At 45.2% G+C, this 19442-nt stretch overlaps 2 protein-coding genes across 2 annotated transcripts in view; both read right to left on the bottom strand.

Moving 5' to 3' along the window:
* LOC110392325 (collagen alpha-2(VI) chain-like) overlaps positions 1-13412 on the bottom strand; it is a 32862-nt gene extending 19450 nt beyond the window's left edge. Inside the window, exons 1-10 of the mRNA XM_021384473.1 lie at positions 13295-13412; positions 13094-13129; positions 12516-12575; positions 10717-10761; positions 10068-10103; positions 8926-8961; positions 6595-6651; positions 6332-6403; positions 5302-5373; positions 4993-5028 (exon numbers count right to left, since the gene is read on the bottom strand). Coding sequence (XP_021240148.1) covers positions 4993-5028; positions 5302-5373; positions 6332-6403; positions 6595-6651; positions 8926-8961; positions 10068-10103; positions 10717-10746 — 339 coding nt within the window. The 5' untranslated portion in view covers positions 10747-10761; positions 12516-12575; positions 13094-13129; positions 13295-13412. The remainder of the gene's footprint in view (positions 1-4992; positions 5029-5301; positions 5374-6331; positions 6404-6594; positions 6652-8925; positions 8962-10067; positions 10104-10716; positions 10762-12515; positions 12576-13093; positions 13130-13294) is intronic.
* Positions 13505-19442, bottom strand: part of LOC110392294 (collagen alpha-1(III) chain-like) — a 10546-nt gene continuing 4608 nt past the window's right edge. Inside the window, exons 3-11 of the mRNA XM_021384435.1 lie at positions 17582-17662; positions 17435-17485; positions 16434-16469; positions 16281-16325; positions 15536-15580; positions 15071-15106; positions 14633-14668; positions 14175-14234; positions 13505-13744 (exon numbers count right to left, since the gene is read on the bottom strand). Of these exons, the coding sequence (XP_021240110.1) occupies positions 13505-13744; positions 14175-14234; positions 14633-14668; positions 15071-15106; positions 15536-15580; positions 16281-16325; positions 16434-16469; positions 17435-17485; positions 17582-17662 (630 nt within the window). The remainder of the gene's footprint in view (positions 13745-14174; positions 14235-14632; positions 14669-15070; positions 15107-15535; positions 15581-16280; positions 16326-16433; positions 16470-17434; positions 17486-17581; positions 17663-19442) is intronic.

Raw genomic sequence — 19442 nt, forward strand, 5'->3', positions numbered from 1 at the left:
CCTGGGCAGCCTGTGCCAACGCATCAACACTCTTTCAGAGAAGAAATTGTTCCTAATAACCAGTCTGAACCTTCCCTGGCACAACTTGAGGCCAGAATCATATAGATTGGAAAAGACCTCTAAAGTAATCAAATGCAAACAGATCTGAATAAGATTTTGATCTCAGTCTTATCTCACTACAGGTAGTCTTCTATCCATTACAGACTGAAGAGACTTTGTAATATGTAGCAGAAGTTTTAAAATGAGGCTTGAACACAACCTGATGCTTTTCAAGGCTGTTTTTATTCAGGGAAAGAAAATGAATGCTGGGAAGAGTCAAGAAGGAAGAGGATTTAAAAACAAGAAGGAGAGGAAAATGTGCACTGAGCAAGGAAAAGGAGCTGAATGGAAATTTGTTCCCTGAGATTTACATTCTGTGTTTTGCCAGGGCAAACAAAGGCTGGGCAATAAAAGCTAGTGAAATGGCAGTTTAAAGGCAATTACTGGTGGACTACTGGAAATGGCTTTCGCTATTTGGTTCTGTTATTAAAGCGTTGCTGGAACAGGCTTCATTTAACTGTAAAGACACCAGGTTGCACGAAGGCACGGCAACGCAGAAGCTTAGTCATAAGTCCTGACGCAAAGATGACTTTGAGCTGAGGTTCTCTGCACAAATTCCTGCAAAGATTTGGGCTGGAGCCAGGGAGGAGCCTGTGTCGTCACCAGGCTCATCGTCTCCATTCAGATGGGGAGCTGGGAAATTAGCTCGGTCACCCTGGGAGAGCATCAAATCCATCTGCAGAAATGCATTGCATCCTGAAAAGATCAATCCGAAGCAGCAGGGAAGACACATCAAAGGTCTAATGCATTTCCAAACCACGGCACAGGCCTGCCATGCCCCACCTGGGCGCAGGGAGGGCAGTGCTGTGCAGGGCAGACTCAAGTGATGGCAAATAATTGTATGTATTTTGATACACTGGCTAAACACAGCAAAGAATACGCCGCTGTTCTTTCCATTTTGATTAAGGAGTTTGAAAACAGGTTTCAAGATTGCAAAAAAAATCATGAATTTATGTTTATGACACAATTTTCAGTCAAGATCAATACAAGACCTGCAAGTTTTCAAACGGAATGTATAGAGTTGCAATCGGATATGCAACTCAAAAAATCTGATCATGTCTCTATACCAGACTTTCATTATCCCTCCCTTAGCAGAGGAAAACATCCCTCGCTTCACAGTCGCACCTTATTCTTGTGCATACTGCCAAAAAAGCAATGACATTAGTGAACAATTGTCAAGGATGAAGTACAGGAAAAGGAAAATTTCATCAAAAATCTCTGATGAACACCTTGAGAACTCAAGAAGAATTGCAGCTACTTGTACTGACCCAGACCGATTCGTTAGTTTCACAAAATCAAGGTCAAATATCCCACTAGTTTTATGTTCTTGTTCCTCTCTTTTTTTTTTTTTAACGTTTTAAGAAAAGTATTAAAAATTAAAATGTTTTGTCACTTATATATTAAGATAATGTATAATTTAACTAGGGTTGATCCGAAAGTAATGCCTCTTGTTTTATTAAGTTGGCCCATAACGTCAGAGGCGGATGTTGGTCGTATGGAAGTTAGAGGTAGAACCTTCCCACCAATATCCCATTACATTTTGTTGCTGTGTGACAGACGGCAGCAGAGGAGTACACTCTGACAGAACATCATCTGACGTGGAAGTGCGTATGAAACGAAGCTGTGTCACTAAATTCATCCACACGGAAAAAATTGCACCTAGTGACATTCACCGACGCTTGCTGAATGTTTATGGAGACCAAACAGTGGGTGTTGCACAGTGAGGCAGTGGGTGGTGGATTTTAGCAGTGTCAGCAGCGGGTCACCTCTGCTGGTGTAGATTTTCATGAGCATAACATGCAGGCTCTTCTTGTTTCTCACCAGTGAAAATGCATAGCTGATGGTGATGACTATGTTGAAAAATAGTGTTTAGTAGCTGAGAATTTGCTCTATCAAATAGTGTTATTGTGCCCTTTGTATCTGTTGTAGTCTCCATGGAAATAAATAGGAAGCATTTCTTTCAGAGCAACTTATGTTTATGTGGCCCAAGACAATTCCCATTCACTCAATGCAGCCCAGGCAAGCCAGAAAGTTGGAGACTCATGGAGTAGGCTGTTACCTTTGCTAAAATGTTTCTCACCTCCTGGGCTTCAGTGCTTAATATTTGATGGGATGACACATCTGAAGTAGCGGGAAGTCTCAACCTGAGAGCTTCAGCTGTGTTTTAATCCCTTCCCTGAAGTGCCTTGTGTCTAGACGCCAAGTTATTTGGGCAGAGATTTCCACCTATGGCTGGAAGGTCTGGCTGAGTAACTTCTTGACCACCTCAGACTTTCCAGAAATGCTCATGGCACCCTCCTGGCCCCAAATCATGTCAGATGATGGCTTTTCCCACTCTAAGTAGTCAGAGGCACATTTTTTCAAGCCCAGGACAGACAACCGCACTGCACTTCTCTTCATCTCTGGCTTGAAGAGACCCACTGCTTAGCAGGCAGGAGAACTGGGTTTCCAAATGGGTTCATGCAGCCAGTGGAGGGAGGTAGGGTTCTCATGTTGGTTCCCTGAATAGCTCAATAGCTCTATCTGCTTCAAGAGCTCAAGTGCTTTTAAGTTGTCTGATTAAGTCAAATTCATATTGGGTATTATCAAACCTAGCATAGTCTTGAGTTAGAGGGCCTTCGTTATAATGTAGTGAAGAGGTTTTCTGCACAAATTCCTCCAAAGATTTGGGCTGGAGCCAGGGAGGAACCTGTGTCATCAGCCATTTGGCTTCCTGAGGTGTAAGGCAAGGATCCAAGAGCTGCTGGGCAGCTATAGAGCCCAGTTCTCCAGAGGACACGGAAAACATTTGTAAAGCTAATGAGGAGGACTGCAAACCAGGATGGAGAGGGCCTAGGAACACTTGTAATTGTAGACCCTGGAAACACAAAATAGGGAGTAATGGCAAGAGACAGGGAGAAGGGTATTTGTAAGTGAGCTTTATGGAGACTAATGGGTTAATCTGCCAGAATTTTAATGCATGAAGGATGAGACATATAGAAGAGGAGCTGGAAGCCTTAATACATGATCAAGATTACACCCTAATAGGCATAACACAGACTAGAATATTAATATCAAAGGGTGAAGCAGGGCAAGAATATAAATGTAAGAGTGCAGTGCTTTTAGAAAAGAGGAAAAAGGAAGTGTCTTGAATACCAAGAATGCACTCATTTTCTTTGAGATCCAGTTGTAAAGTCATCTAAATCCACTGAAATTCTCGGGGCAACAATTATAGGGAGAGGATAAAAATGCTGTCACTTTGTTGGGAACTCCTACAGATCACCAAATCAAAAAAGTAAATGCATGAGACTTCTTACAAGCTGGTTTACAAGAGTGATTTGTGGCCATGCTGGAATTTTTGTCTCCCCAGATATCAGCCAGGAGGGGATTCAGTAGGACGGAAAGCAATTGGCGAGTTTTTGCAGTGCGTTGGTGGTAATTTTTTAGATACGATGGATGGAATTAGAGAGGGCTGAAGGAAAATGAAGATAACAAGCCACTATCTTTGAGGCTTTGCATAGAAGAGATTGGGTACAGACAGAGTGGACCAAGTAGTGTCTGCCTCCAAGAAAAAGGAAAAAGAAGACTTGAGCAATGACAAATCAAGCAGCTGAACCTCCCTCTCCCTTAACTTGGGAGAAAACAATCAAAGGATCTGCGAACACTTCGAAGATAAAGTGAGACGCCATCAGCCTGGTTTTGTGGAGAACAAGTCACATCAGGATGTCATGTCCTACCACGGATGTCTGAAATAGATGATATGAGTCACGCTCTGAGAGTACCCTAAAGCCATCTATTAAATAGTCTTGAGTCCAGCGTGCTCAGATGCGGAAAGCGAACACGGCAGACATCTAACCTGAGGTCAGATGAATTTCATCCAGGCTAGCCGTATATTATGGCTCTTCTGTCACAGCCCTGGCTTTGATGTGAGAGTTGCAATTTTAGAAATTTAATGAAAAAACAAAGCCAAGCATAGTGTTCTTAGTCTAGCTCCAAGCACAGTAGGGATAGCGTTCCCTGCACCAGCAAAATCCCCAAATATTTTTCAAAGAAGGATTACTTAGCTCTCCTCGGATAATGATTGACAAGATACCAATTTCTGGTCATTAATTGTATCATGAATTGATCCCTGTGGGTGCTGGTAGAAAAATGCACATCTCCCAACCACAAGTGGATGGCTGCTGGTCAGGATGGTGAATTCCCACTGGAATTCAGTTGGGCTTCCTTTGCTGCTCCACAAATCTTTGTTCACCCCTGCACTACCAAATTTTAATGCTAACAGTTGTCGCCTATGGATTCAGGTGCCCACAGTGAAGCACTTTCAAAAATGCACTCAATCCAATGTCTACACATGGTGATCAGAGGATTATAGAATGGCTTGCTTTGGAAGGGCCCTCAAAGATCATCTAGTTCCAACCCCCAGTGATCAGGGGTGCAGCATACTGATGTCTTATGCAGTCCTCATTTCTTTGGTAAATTGCTCAACAGTTGCTTGCAGTCAAGCAGAGGTTGAAACACTTAGTTGAATGAGGGCATTTTTCCTAGTGAGCAATTACCAGTTTGGATCATGAGCTCTTAAGTACTACACAACCGTCACCAGTAATCAGCTGAGTAACATCATCTGTTCACATCTGGAAATGCCCCTAGAAATGCTAAAGGCATTACAAATAATAAGTAAACGCATATTTCATGTGTCTCCTGATGCAAAACACAACATCCTATTACAACTTACCTTTGACTTTGGTCCCTCTTGCCCAAGGCTGATTTTCCAGCAAAACCTCTCTGAACGTGGGCTTTGTGGAAAAGCTCTGAGCCAACATCACCTCATCTCCCCCATGGCCCCTACATGTGGCTGTAGGGGGAGATGCCAGCCCAGCTATGTGCCCAAAGACAGAGAAACATGCTCCAACTCACGGCAGAGCCCAGCAGGCCTGGTTCTCCCGGCTCCCCCTGAAAGGAAAGTGATGATGAGTAACCATGGGAAAGTGCTGCATTTCCTCTGGAATTGGGGATTGCTGTAGGACGTACCTACAGCAGCCGGAAGGGGCAGATAGGATCCCTTAAACATCTCAGATGGGCAGCTGAAGGGAGCCCTGTGTCTCCGCTGAGTATAACTTAAACAGGAATTCATACCTTGCATGTGAATGCTGACATTTCAGCAAATCATTACTGACTACTAGTTCTTGCAGAAGATTCCTTAACATAGGTGCTGGCTGTACTCACCTTCTGTCCCACTGGTCCTCTTGTTCCAAAAAGCCCCATGACTCCCTTGGAGCCAGCTTCACCTCTGATTCCCTAAAATCATAGAATACCTGTCAAATATATTCTGAGTATGTAGTGCTCTGAAGCAACCCCTCCTGAAGATGGAAGAGTGAAGGACAACAAGAATCATTTGTATTGCACAGTTCACCTCTAAGGACCCCAAAGATCTTTATGGCAGCCAGTGCCAGAGAAGGAAGCCACTAGCTGCAGAAATCTCATAGCCCTGTCCTGAAAGAGAATTAGTGCCCAGTGATAGGGGCTGAAGAAAAATAAGCAGAGAAGGGTCTCAAATATTTTAAAGAAGTTGCCTCTTTGCTAACACTGAAGTACAAAACCCTGGTTGAGTGGCTAGTAGTGGAGATACTACACTGGTGCTCCATCTATAGTCACTCAGATATTCAGCCAAAAGGTGCTGTTGCTTTAGGAGACGCTTACATATTACTATTATTATTATTATTTAATAAGAGAGCAGTCTGACAGATATTGTGTGTGGGACTTAACTCATGGGACCATCTCCATGTCACTTTTACAGTCACTGGGGACTTAATCAGGGATGCTGCTGTTGTAGATGCTTACACTGATTCTGCACCGTGTAAGACTTTTGGAACAAAACCCATTAGCCTGATACAAAAATAGGGACGACTGGTACATGGAGATTTAATTCATGACTCAGTCTGAGAGTGGGAGAGTTATGTGATTCCTTCCAGTGGAGTGATGGGTTGAGACCTGACATCTCCACAGGTGTCAAGGATCCAACCACAACCCATCCCCACCATGCCCACTAACCGTGCCCCTCAGTGCCACATCTCCACATTCCTTGAACACCTCCAGGGGTGGTGACTCCACCACTTCCCTGGGCAGCCTGTTCCAATGCATTTACCACTCTTTCTGAGCTTCAGGGTTTGAAGCAGCACATCCAGCTCTTGAACAGAGAAGGAAAAATGGGACTCTTCCAGTGCTATGTGTCTCTGTCACACGGGGAGGTTCATACCTTTTCTCCTACAGGTCCATCCTCTCCCTTCTCGCCTTTGTCTCCATCAAAACCTGGCAAGCCTTGTTCACCCTGAACGATAAGACAGAAATTAGAGGGGTTGTGCCTCTCTCCTGGAAGGACCCAGCTCTCAGTCAGAGGGTTTGGACCAAAGCACTGGTTTGCAATGGATACCCAAGCTGCTCCCTGTGCTGAATCACAACAATAGTAAAACTTATAGAATATCCTGAGTTGGAAAGGACTTACAAGAGTCATCAACTTACAGGATCTCCTTTACTGCCTTTATAGCCTTGGGGTCCAAAACCAGTCATGGGCTCACCCTAGAGAAAGGAGACATAGAAGAGATGTAGATAACAAGTGTTACCTGAATTCATGGGTCCCACTGGATAGAGCCACACTTGCTATGATGGGAAAAACAGAAAAAGGGTAACAAACATCTGCAATGAAGGCAAGCATTTTCCAAACTGTGGTCCAGGTGGAAGATAAGGGTGGACAGTATTAAGCAAGTTTAATTTATTCTCAACTAAACTTTAGGTGATGAATATGCACAGAAGATGACAGGTTCTGAATTTTGACAGTGACCTCTTGCTCAAGAAAATGTTGGGGCCCAATGGCGTAGCCACAGTCTGGAAGAGAAGCTGTGCATGGGAAAGTGGAACCCTGAGGTTCAATTCCCAATCCAAAGCCATCAGTGATAGGATGGGTTCATATCTGACATGGTGGCTTGGCTCCATTACCATACGTCACTTGGGATGTCAAGGTTTGCATCTCCTCTCATGCGCAGGACCTGGTTGTAGGCTCATGGTGCCCTGATTTATGGACATGGAAATGGAGCTAAGGTTGGCAAGTGGCACTTAAGGCACCCATCAGGGCTAGTTTTTTGTACATCAGAAACATTGATTCTGCAAAGCCAGGGCACTGTGACCAGCTGACAAGTACATGCTTCTAATACGCTGCCCCAAAAGGAGCCCACAGAGTGCCATTAGCATCCTTGGGAGACCCTTGGGAGACCCTGAAATTCTACATAGCAACAAGGAGGATAGGTGTGGATGCGGCAAGACATGGAGGCAGGACAGACCCAGCAGGGAGGGTAATTTCCTGTTACAGAGGCAGAAAGGAGCACCTTTCTCCTTTGGAAGATTTTTACATCTGATTTGGATGTAGAGTGCAGCCTGCAGTTAGTATTTCGCTGTCATTGTTAGCAGCGTGCAGCACTGATTTATTCATTTTTTTTCCTGAAAGATAAATTAACTCCTTACAGGCCGGTAATTCTCCTTGCTAGCCCCTATTGGCAATCGTAGCCTATTTGAAAAGGCCTCCCTTTTTACCAGCTTTCTCCAGTGCTGCAGATATCCCTGTTCAGGGAGACTCTGCTTTCCTGCTAGACTCTTAACAAACATCCACGAATCAACATTCCCCAGAATTTGACCATCTTTTGCAATTTATACAACGATCATTATCAGTTCCTGCTCCAAGTCTAGCTTCACATACTTCCTGCTTTCCTGCTTTCGAGTGTCCGTAATGGAGATGGGTTGGGGCTTGATCAGTTTTGCAGACAAAAGGGAGCATAAAGATTCTGTAGTTTAATCCAACACATAGTACAGGCCCTGAGAAGCACGCAGATCCACTTGTATTGATGGAGAGAGAGTAAGAAAGTAAGTTAAACTGTAACCATGGGGAATGAATCCAAGCCAGTCATCCCTCTCCCCCAGTTTTTTCTCATACGCCTCCTTATATTTTATTAAGGTATTCTTTGGAAAATGCATTACACATTCCTTCAACTTGGGAAGTGTTTTGGGGCCTCCTCACGAAGCAGATCAGGAGTTGATTTGTCTCTGGAGCAAGTCCCTTTTGAAAGCAGCCTCCTCAGAGACAAATTGGCCCTAATCATTTCATGCCGCATGACTCAAAGGCAGAATCATCATGTAGGTTTTCGAAAACTCATTTTCTTACAAGCCACCTCAGTAAGGGAGGAAGTTAACAAAACACTAGGCAGAAGTTCAGCATTTTCTGTTCACTTTCCGCACTCAGGGTTATTTTGCATTACCTGCTATGAGCCAGACTGGGGTATGCTTTGGGGTGAGCTGGTTAACAAAAATCAGTGGAAATTTTCTTTCTTCCTTTACATCATAGGAAGCATTTTTGTGCCCCAGAAAGCAGCTGCTGGAATGACTTCTTTTTTGCTCCTATCGACAATGGCTGTTGTAGGATCCCATTAAAGCTATGGTGCAAGCTCCACTCTGAGCACTGCATAGAGTGCAAGCAAGACGCTAACAAAGTGGACCGAACCCACTGGAAAATCCCATGAAGGAAGCAGGCATCTGAACCTTGCATTCTAGTGCATGGTTTTATAATGTAGAGAGGATGAACCCAAACTCTTCTTGGATATGCATACTGAAGGGACCAGTTGTAAACAGGGAAACACCCGTTAGACAGAAGGGAAACACTTATCAGATTTCTTATCATTTATGTCTCTACCTTGTCTGATCACTGAATCGTTCAAATAACTGTCCATCTGCTCACAGGTAACTATAAAACCCTAACAGCCTTTTACCCCATCTGCCCCAAAAAGTCACAATCTGGAACGTCCTTACTCTTTCTCCCTTGGGTCCCTGAAGTCCCCGATCACCCTGAAAGCAAGAAAGAAATAAAGACAGTGAGTGATTCCCTTTTTACTCACTCTTTCTGTGCTACCCAATCCACTGATTTGCACACCAAGCCCATAAATCACAGCTGGGAGTCAGCTCCTCTGGGCACTCCGCCAAAGCTTACCACGGGAGATTGCGCACAACTAAAATTCATTGTGCTGACCGAAAATAAAGACCTGGGACTGACGTGTTTTGGCTGACTCCATGCTGAGTACATCCACAGCATGGAGCTATCATTGGATTTCCACCTTCTAGTGGGGCATGGCCCCTCCAGTAATATGCCAGTACTACACCAAGCGTGGGAGGTATCCTGTGTTGTACAGGATTTCCCAAATTTCAATCTTAAAACTTGTATTTTGTACTAAACATGTATGAAATATTAGCTGTTCCTCAAAGTTTTATCTAGGAGGTGGGGTATGAAGCTGAAGGGCAGGATTTGGTGCTGATGGCATCTCAAACCCTTCTCCAGTGCTCACGACTGGCAAAGTGACAGCAGAAGGGAGAGCCTAGAAGGACCAGGTGGGTATAAGACAGCAAAGAGAGACTATAAAACTGCACTGAGTTGCTTCTGAGTAGCAGCACTATATGTGGTTGCCTTCACTCCTGTGTCTCATTGCACATCCCTACATTTGGACAAGATTTATTCTTCTCATTGCTGCACTTCTCAGTTTTCCAGGTACTGCAAAAGGGAAATGGCAGAAGGAGAGCAAAGGGATTCTTGCTCATGGATGTAAAATGGATGGGTATGTTCTGTCTGGAAAGTGGTCTTCATCCTGCATGTGCTGCAGGTAAGCTGCTCCTCAGCCCAGCCCTGCACACTGAGGGATCAAATGGAGTACAACAGGAATCGCTTTCTGTCCAAACTCCCAAATTTCCTCCCTTCCCACCCTCCTAAAAAATATTTTAAAAAGAGGCATGCAGAAAGATAGCATGCACCCTGATCTCAGCCCAGCCCTTACAGGGGACTGCTTATCACTTCACGCTTCCATACATTGATTAAAGTCCCCTCCCATTCTGTCCCAGAAAGATTCCCCACAGTGGTGCCCTCCTCTGCAGGAGCTGCAGAGGAAAAGGTGTCAGTTGCTTACTCTTTCGCCTTTCACACCTGGAGGACCTTTTAGACCCTGCAAGAACATAAAACAAGATGTGAGGGTAAAAACAAGTGGGGGAAGATGTTAGGAAAGAAAGAGCAGCCTCCACTCGAAGGTGGAGCTGCCTCCAAGGAGAGGATCCAGCACGGAGAAGCTGCTGGTGGGATGGGTGCAGAAGATAGATTGGCCAAGTTGCCCTATTTTGCAAGCCTCACGCGGAGACTTTTGTATGCTTAACATCAACAAGACACAGCCACAATCTCTCAGAAAGCATAGGGTTTCTCCCAAAGGCCCCTCTAGGTGGAGGTGACAGGAATCTCCAGATGTCCCTTGTCACGGGAGTGGGCAGGGACAGGATAGACTGGGATGGAACACAGCCAGATGGCCAAGAGCATAAAGCAATTACACTTGGCATGACAGCTTATGTCTCACATCCGGCTACAGGATTTACACTCAAGCATTCTAACACAACATAACAATGTGGGTTCACCATGTTTCTATTTCCCACTGGAGGCATCAAACCATTTACATTTCTTTAATTGCTCATAGGGACTTTTTTTTCCAGCCCTGAAGCTGTCCATATCATAAAAATCAAGCAGCCCTGAAGTTGTCCATACCATAAAATCAGTGCTACAATAACACTCACCATCATACCAATGGGGCCCTGGACTCCCATGATCCCCTCGTCACCCTGTTAGGAAAGACAGATGTAGTGATGGCCATCAGCAGACTAATGCAATATGCACAGTCCCAGCTCCACAATCCATCCCATGAAGGACAACAGGAATTGAGTATGCAGAAGCCTAGATCCTTAAATGGAGTATTCCAGCCTTGTTCACTTATATGTCTACATGTATTAGGTGTCTTAAGGTTCTGGATTAAAGCACTTATAGGGCTCCATACCACCATCATGTCATTGCAGTTGGACAATGCACTCAGTATTTAGAGAATAATACTCTTGTCAGCTTCAAGCTTCAGCTTCTCCTCAGCCTTCAAGGGAAACACATCTATAAGATGATCTGAACCTGATTTAGCATGATATTAATCACTCTAAAAAGTGCCTCTTCTCTGTTTCTATAGGGAGGCCCTGTTTGGGCTGGCATAGAAGAAGCAACCTAAGGTTGTGTGATCTTGTGTCCCTCCTCAAGCTGTATTTACACATGACAAAAGCATGGGCAGCAAAGGGCAGAGGTCTGAGATGTTCCTGGTGTCCCAAGAGAATTCTCACCCTCAATCAGAGGGCTCCGTAGCATTTATGTGCATTCATAACTCGATTTCAGTAGGACTCACCACAACAAAAATGTAATCAGAAATTCATCTGGAACCCACATCGTTGGCTTTCAGAAGGAAGATACCACCAGTCAGCTGTTCAACTCATGCCTCTGGAGACCAATGTGGGGCTTATCTTCACACCTAGCTGTTGTTTCCAGATGCCAGAGAACTTCTTAATGTTCCTTCGAGTGTGTTATTGACTCTTTTTAAACCTTTCTACAAGGGATGGCTGGTGGATTCGTGAAGTGCTTCAATGACCACACTGGGTAGAACTCACAAGACGTACATGTCTTTGAGATGCCTAGACTTGGGCATCATCCTGCGAGGCCAAATCTCTCCTATGTAGCCAATGCAATCTGTGATTCTCTCCAGATTTATGCTGGAGTCAGAAGAGCAGAAACATTATTTTATCATTTCATTCAGATAATGAAGCTCAAGTGAGGCTTACCCCAGACCTTTCACAGCTGTTGACATTCTCATTAACAGTTTTGTCTCAGGGGCCTCACTGAACCATTCTGCTGGCAGATGGGGAATTTGTCTAAATGGATTGCAGCATAAAATCAGTTTATTCATGGAACAGCCACAGACAGAGCAAATTGAAACATGGCCCTTGATTATGACTCAAGAGGGTCTCCCGGGGGTCTTTGCCAGAAGACGACCAACACTTCTCAGCAGCCTGAGGGAAAGTGAACATTGCTTCCCCAGGGATGACGGGGGTCAGAGGGGAAGAGAGGAACAAGAGTAAGAAAGCTGGAGGTGGATTTCTGAAGGAATGATTTTGCAGGTAACATCCCTCAAACATGCAAAACGAGGTCCTTCCTCACTGAGTCATGCAGATATATGAATGTAGATGCTACCACTGAAGCTTCCATCTAGCCAGCAAGGGCACAAACATGTTGTTGATCAATGGAATGTGCAGTGCTTGAGGGTGTCTAACTGTAGAGGGGATGCTAATTGCAAACTGTAGAGAGAATCTGGTCAGTGCCAGCTCCAGCTGGATGTAACAGTGTTTATCACCTCCAAATCTGTCCAGTGAAAAATGAAAGAGGGGTCTGTAATCAGCTTTTTTGGCTGTCTTCTATGATAGGTGAGCAGACAGGGATGGTATAAAGTTGCCTCCAAAGGAGGGTAGCTTGCAACAAGCCAAGCAAGGAACATTTACAGAGAACCTACTTGAGAACCAGGCAATCCGCGGGGACCTCTTGGACCAGCAGCTCCAACCCCAATTTCTCCCTGCAGGACAGAAAGATGAAGGTCTAATTTGGAGGATGGACACCACATGCCATGACTACTGATCAGTTTGACCATAGAATCATTAAAGTTGGAAAAGATCTCTAAGGTCATCTAGTGCAACTGTCTACCTACCACAATACTGCCCATTAAACCACATCATCCATAAGCACCACATCTCCGTGTATCTTGAGCACCTCCAGTAATAATGAGTCCACCACCTCCCTGAGTGGCCTGTTCCAGTCCCTTACCACTCTTTTGGAGAAGAAGATTTTCCTAATATCTAACATGAAATGATTAAAAAGCCACAGAAAGAGTCAGGAGACTCCCTTCCATTGACTTTCTGCTGCCCTTTCTGGAAGATACCCCAACAAACTTGGGGAAGAAGGGCATGAAGGTGAGAGAAGAATGAAGTATCTGGATGGGATCAAAGATAAGAAGCCAGGAGATGGCAGTGGGCTGTTCCATTACTACCTGAGGATCTCAGCTACTTGTGATCTTCCTGGCAGGCTGGCACTCACCTTGTTGCCTTTGGGCCCAGGTGTCCCAGGAATCCCCTATAGGATGAAAAAACAAACAAACTTTGTCTAGCAAACCCTTGATGCTCTCCCATCCCAATGAAAGGATGAAAGCACACTCAGCCCAGATACCAGGGCCTCAGCCTCTCTCCCCAGCCAAGTCTCTACTCCTTAGAATACAAAGGGGCAGTGCATAAAAATCACCTCTTTTCCTGGGGATCCTGATGGTCCTGCAGGCCCAGCAAATCCATTCCGGCCTCTCTTCCCACTCTCACCCTTGAAAGCAAAATCCTTTAAGGAGGAAAACACCAAAAGGCAAAGGTCCCACTTCCCCCAAGCCAGCCTGAAAGCAGGAGTGTGTCCCTAGGTGCTCCTAGGAGTAATAGTCTGTGGAATGCTCCCAATGTGGGGGCATCATTGAAGACAGGCGGATTTCAATGGATTGGTGTAGGCATTATCAGGAGGACCACACTCATTCTTGCCTTGGGTTGGCCAACACAACATGCACAGTGCCCTCACACCACCTGCCTTCTGTCCTGGTGTCCCGGGTAGACCTGGAGCCCCTCTGTCTCCCTGTGAGCCAGGAGTGCCAGCATTGCCACGAATGCCCTGAATACCCTGGGCTCCTGGAGGTCCTGGGGCCCCCGGCTCACCCTGTTGAGTGAATAAGGAGGAATTTAGATCTGAGGTGAGATTAATAGCCCACCAAAAGTCTTGAAGAAAGACAGTACTGTTTCCTTGAATTCACACAACCAATACATAGAACTGGGGGTACCCCAATAAGAGATGTTCATAGGGATGGAGTAGGGGCTGTATCACGGCTTGGTAAATGCAAAGACCACGGGCAGACATTTTTATCCTCTGGACCTATTTGCTCTAAAGTGGTCACTTGGAGGACACAGAGCACTCCCTCCATCCCAAATCCTGTTACTGTCTTTCCAAGTTGGGTCTAGCTTCAATACCTTTACCATCTTCAGCGTCTTTACCATCTCAGTCACCACTGTGCCCCACACATAGACAGTGGAATGTAACACCCAGAAAAAACAACAAGTGAGATCCTGTCTAGAGGGAAAGAAAGATTTACCTTAAATCCTGGGGGCCCAGCCTGACCAACAGGGCCTCTGAGCCCAATTCCTGGTTCCCCCTGAAAAGAGAAAAAGGTCAGGAGAAAGCAAGACCGCTCCTTGCACTGTGGGACCATCAAAAAGCACGAACTGGAACACAAGAGATTCCGTGTCAGGAAGCATTTCTTTCCTGTGCGGATGGTGGAGTGCTGGAACACATTGCTCAGAGAGTCCTATATCTTCTGACATTACACTTAAATAAAGTGTGCCCTGTCTATATGAGCCAACAGCAGTCCCTACATAGGAGGGATAAATAAATGTTGGGTCGCCCAGTGAGTGTTCCATCCCAGCTATGCTGAGCCCACATCTCAGGAATTTACCTGGACTCCTCACCTTGAGATGGGAGGTTAAATATTGGGGAAGGTAGAAGAGTCATGGAGGAAGAAGAGACACCAATGGTACCAATGCTGTTCTTTACCTTCTGACCACTTTCACCACTGTCTCCTTTGGTGCCCTGTGAAATGAAGAGAGAGTTATCAAGCCCATTGGAGAGGTCGTGTGATGTACAACCTTACTGGAACCCTGAACAACAGAAAAAGTTTCCAGTTCTGCCCACAGTCTGTGGCAGGATGGAGTAACTGGCAGTTCAGGGACACCTCTAACGTCCAGTTCTTTTCCCCAGAGAAGGCTGGGAGTGGCTGTGTGACAATGAAGGAGCCAAATGCCCTAACACAGGGCCACGCTGCTCCTGGTGTGGTACTGGGCACTGGGTCTACTGGGCTCAACACAGCTGGTTATGGGTTCATGCTGGGGCCAGGGATTTTGCCTCTCTATGACAAACCCCAGAGCTGGATTTGTGCCACTTAGCTGGTGACACTGTCCTGTGCCAATGGCTGAGCCTGACTCCACATCTCACCTTTTTTCCAGGCTCCCCCATCTCTCCAGGCTGCCCCTGCAAGACAAAAAGATCCATCTTCCAGCCACCTCCCTTCTCATGCCCATGGTTCCTGCCCAAAGGCATTGAAATTTATGGTAACCCATGCAAAGTACCCTCTGTCCATTGGACTGTGAAACAACCCTCCCTTGTCCACCTTTCTTTTGAATATCTGGGTCGCAACCCCTCAGATCTCCTGTTTGTCCCCAGTGAGAAGTGTTCATGAAGCAGCACTTTGTGTGGCTGAATGCCTGTTTTGGTAGCAGCTGATGCCGTAAGAAACTTGGGGCTGGGTCTGACCCTTCCCTCCATCCCTATTTACATCAGCACACCCACAGACCCTGGACATCCTCTCCATTGGCATGTCCCAGCTTCTTCTTTTCCAGACCCTATTAGCACAGGAAGCCTTCTCCAAGTCCCAGAGGCTCACAAAAGCCCTATTGCTACCTTTTCTCCTTTGTTTCCACGGGCTCCTGGAGCTCCCATTTCGCCCTGAAAAACAACAGACAGCCCTTTCAGTTCAAGTATAAGGAACTTCTCCTTCCCTTTTTGGTCATGGTAGGTGCTGCCTTCATTCCTGCATCGTGTTTTGGCAAACAGCAATGGAGGACCATCTCCTTTCCATTGCTTTTCTGATGGATCACCTGGTTGGGCTATCTCAACTAGATCCAAACCATAGAATCATAGAATATCCTGAGTTGGAAGGGAGCCATAAGGATCATTGAGTCCAACTCCTAAGTCCAACCAGAGTCCAACCAGATCAGGACTGTCCCTGAACCCTATCCTGCACAGTGGAAATGCACAGAGAGAAAACAAACTGTGGAGTAATTGTAAGACATGAGTGGTCTGTGAATCTCCCTGGCCAAGAATACTGCAGATATATTAATATAATACTGCAGATACCATGAGTTTGAGGGAGAAGGGAGAAGTTCACAGAGGGGAAAATTACTGAGGAGCCAAAAAAACACTACAAATATGTCTAAAACAGATGCGAAAAATTCAAGGTAGGATCCTCTCCTCACTTCCAGTGGTCCAAACCATTGGTTGCTAACTCTTGAACCCACCAGCCTGGCCAATTTTTACCCGTGATTCTTCAGCCTCTAAATTAGACTGCCCTGGGAGATGGATCACCACCCTGGCTCCCCCCAGCACTATTGGATATTTGCATTACAGGTGAAACAAAAGCACTGACCTTTTGGCAATAGTAGGGTGGATCTGGAGGGCCCGTTTCCTCCTTCTGTAAGAAAACAAATGCATGTACAGAAGGGGTTTGTACAGAATGGATTAGTCACATCCTCACCACGAACAGTGGTGGTGAGAAGAGCCCTGGGCATGAATATTATACCTTAATTCTCCTCAGGCGCTGAGGACCTGGATATGTCTTGAAGAAGAAAAGAAGAAAGCATGAGAGCAGGTGGGGAATGTTTCCCCTCTTGAGCCATGGAAAAGGTGTCTTCAAGCAGTGAGATGTTAACACAGCAAATCACTGCATTGTAGAGGGGGTAGAGGCATCTTGTGGGGAATCCATATGTGGTCAGGGATCATGAGATCCTCACTGAAACACTCCTGGTTGGATATGGGGTGGTCTCCAGGCTCACTCTGAGCCATTCCAGCCTGGATAGGATACCTGAGATCTGGTTCTGCCCATTGGAAATGGGCTGTAGGATCCACAAACCACGAAATGCCTTGGTACCAGGCTTCTGGCAATGGCACAGTCATCCCACCATAACCCTGACCCTCTACATACATCTACAGAATCATAGAATTGTTTGAGTTGGAAGGGACATTTAAAGGTCATCTAGTCCAACTCCTCTCCAGTGAACAGGGACACCTACAGCTAGATCGAGTATGAGAAACAACATGTCTCCTTATGGCACAGACAAGCTTAGCTCAGTGCTACCATAGCCCACTGTCAAGGACAGGGCAATGGTCAATTACCGCTTTCAAGTAAATTCATTCAAACTCAGAGGAAATCTAGATCTATGTGTTCATAACCACACTCATATATTTACATCTTTACATATACCTACAAATATCTTCTATACTCTCAGGAAAAAAAACCCCTTTCTTCTACTACGAATCAGGTTATCATGTTCCCTCATTGATTAAGTTTGATTTTCTCCACTTTTGCTTTGTGAGCATCACATTTCCCGTGCCAAACACAGCGAGAACACTCTGCTCTGCCAAGCAATTCAGCTTCATCAGCAGCTGTTCCTTGCTTTATTTATTAATATTTATCACTAACCTTTCACACACCCCCTCTACATTCATCATTGAGAAGAAGCAAATTGGGCTTCCCTTGCATCCATGTGTTTGAAGACAACCTTGTATCAGGTATTCACTTACCATGGATCCAGATGGGGATTTTGGAGCTCCTGGGGCACCGGGAGGGTGAACCTATGACAGAGCCAACAAGGAATGGTCCCTGCTCCCTTATGACTCTGCTCTTAGACATTGCCAGCCCAAAGCTGTTGAGGTGTAATGGGGCTTTACCATGTGTATGTCATGCTGGGTTGATCTCCTGGCTCTAGGATGCCTTGGGAGTGCAGAGCCATCATCTGAATCCATGTTTTCCTGCAGGAAAGAAAGCAGCATGATAGAATCACAGAATTATTATGGTTGGAAAAGACCTCTAAGGTCATCTAGTCCAATTGTCCACCTACCACCAACTATATCACACAACCCATCCCACTGAGCGTCTCTCATCATTATTTATTCAGTACCGTGCAATTAACTTACTATTATTTCAGAGGAATAATACCTAAAATACTGCAACTTTCAACTCTACTTTCCTCCCTACAACATCCATGTCTGGGTAATGCACGTGATATGCATTTATTGCACCCAGTGTATCTGATTGCAGTAATACAACTGTTGATGTTTGATCACTCTACTCAGTAATCCTGCTGATATTTGCAATGCACATGGTTTTGTTTGATACATATTTAAGACACACAGCATAAAGCTTGTACAAATAGTTACTGGCCTGGATTGTAAATTGGTCATAATACTAGCAACAATAATTTATCTGCTTGCTGTTCTAAAAACAATCATATTCTTAGCTCAGTATACAACAATTATTCCCTGACCCACATGGTGGTGAACTGCAGAGCAGCTTTGGCAAATATTTTGATATGAAAGCAAAAAAGCAATGGAGTGGTTCACAACAAAAGAAGGCAGGACACCTCCTCGCACTCAGACCTCAGCCCTGAGCCCTGCAAGGAGCATAGGCAGAAGAGGAAAGTATTAGGACGAGATGCAGTTATTAGGCACTATTTCCATATTAGTATTATTATTATTTTCAGAATCAAAGACCTAGACTGACCTCAAAATTTAATCTGGAATCATGTGTTGAGACTTTTGGATAGCTAAAGTTGAGGGAAAGTAAATCCTAACCAAAGTACTTCCAATAAATGCTGGTTAGTCCAATCTGGACGTTATATTGGCAGGTTTGCAGTGACGATAGTTCTGTTTTGATGGAGTTAACTAACTGGATAATAGTTTCATTTACTGGCTAATAAACCCAGGAAGATTCTGACTCCCTAAAATACATAAGGAAAAAAAATATTTTGGTCCAAAGAAAACGGAAATTCTTTACTGAAACACGGTGAGGAGCAAGAAGGAGGAGGAAAAGATTCACCAGTGATGTGCTGGCACACATTGCTCAGGAGTGCTCATTTGGGGTGGGTTCTGCCCACCCTGCACTGGGTTGCAGCTGATCTGCATGCAGAGCAGATGCATAATGCTGCTGCTGTTTTGCTATGGGTCCATGTTCATTGCGAAGAGCATCACAAGGAAAAGGCAAGGCAAGCCCATGGGTTGCGAGGACCTTGCTGAGGTTTTATGGCAACACGTCTGCATGCAATCTCATAACGCTGCCATTTACAGGGGTGGTGGGAAATTGCAGGGGGTAATAACACTCCTTCATTCTACAATTCCTCCGCAATTTTAGCAGTTTCCAGCTCCGAGATGCCAGCAATAAGGCACCTCAAGAGGAAGGAAAGAGGCTGCTGCTTTCTGAGGCAGTGATTTGCTGACAGTGAGTAGCAGTATCAGGAAACAGGAGAAGGGAAAGGAAAAAAAAGAGAAGAAGAAGAGAAGAAGAGAAGAAGAAGAGAAGAAGAAGAGAAGAAGAAGAGAAGAAGAAGAGAAGAAGAAGAGAAGAGAAGAAGAAGAGAAGGAGGGGAGGGGAGGAGAAAGGGGAAGGGGAAGGGGAAGGGGAAGGGGAAGGGGAAGGGGAAGGGGAGAAAAGAAAAGAGGAGAAAAGGAAAGGAAAGGAAAGGAAAGGAAAGGAAAGGAAAGGAAAGGAAAGGAAAGGAAAGGAAAGGAAAGGAAAGGAAAGGAAAGGAAAGGA

This window comes from Numida meleagris, chromosome 1, assembly GCF_002078875.1.
Source record: "Numida meleagris isolate 19003 breed g44 Domestic line chromosome 1, NumMel1.0, whole genome shotgun sequence".
Classification (NCBI taxonomy): domain Eukaryota; kingdom Metazoa; phylum Chordata; class Aves; order Galliformes; family Numididae; genus Numida; species Numida meleagris.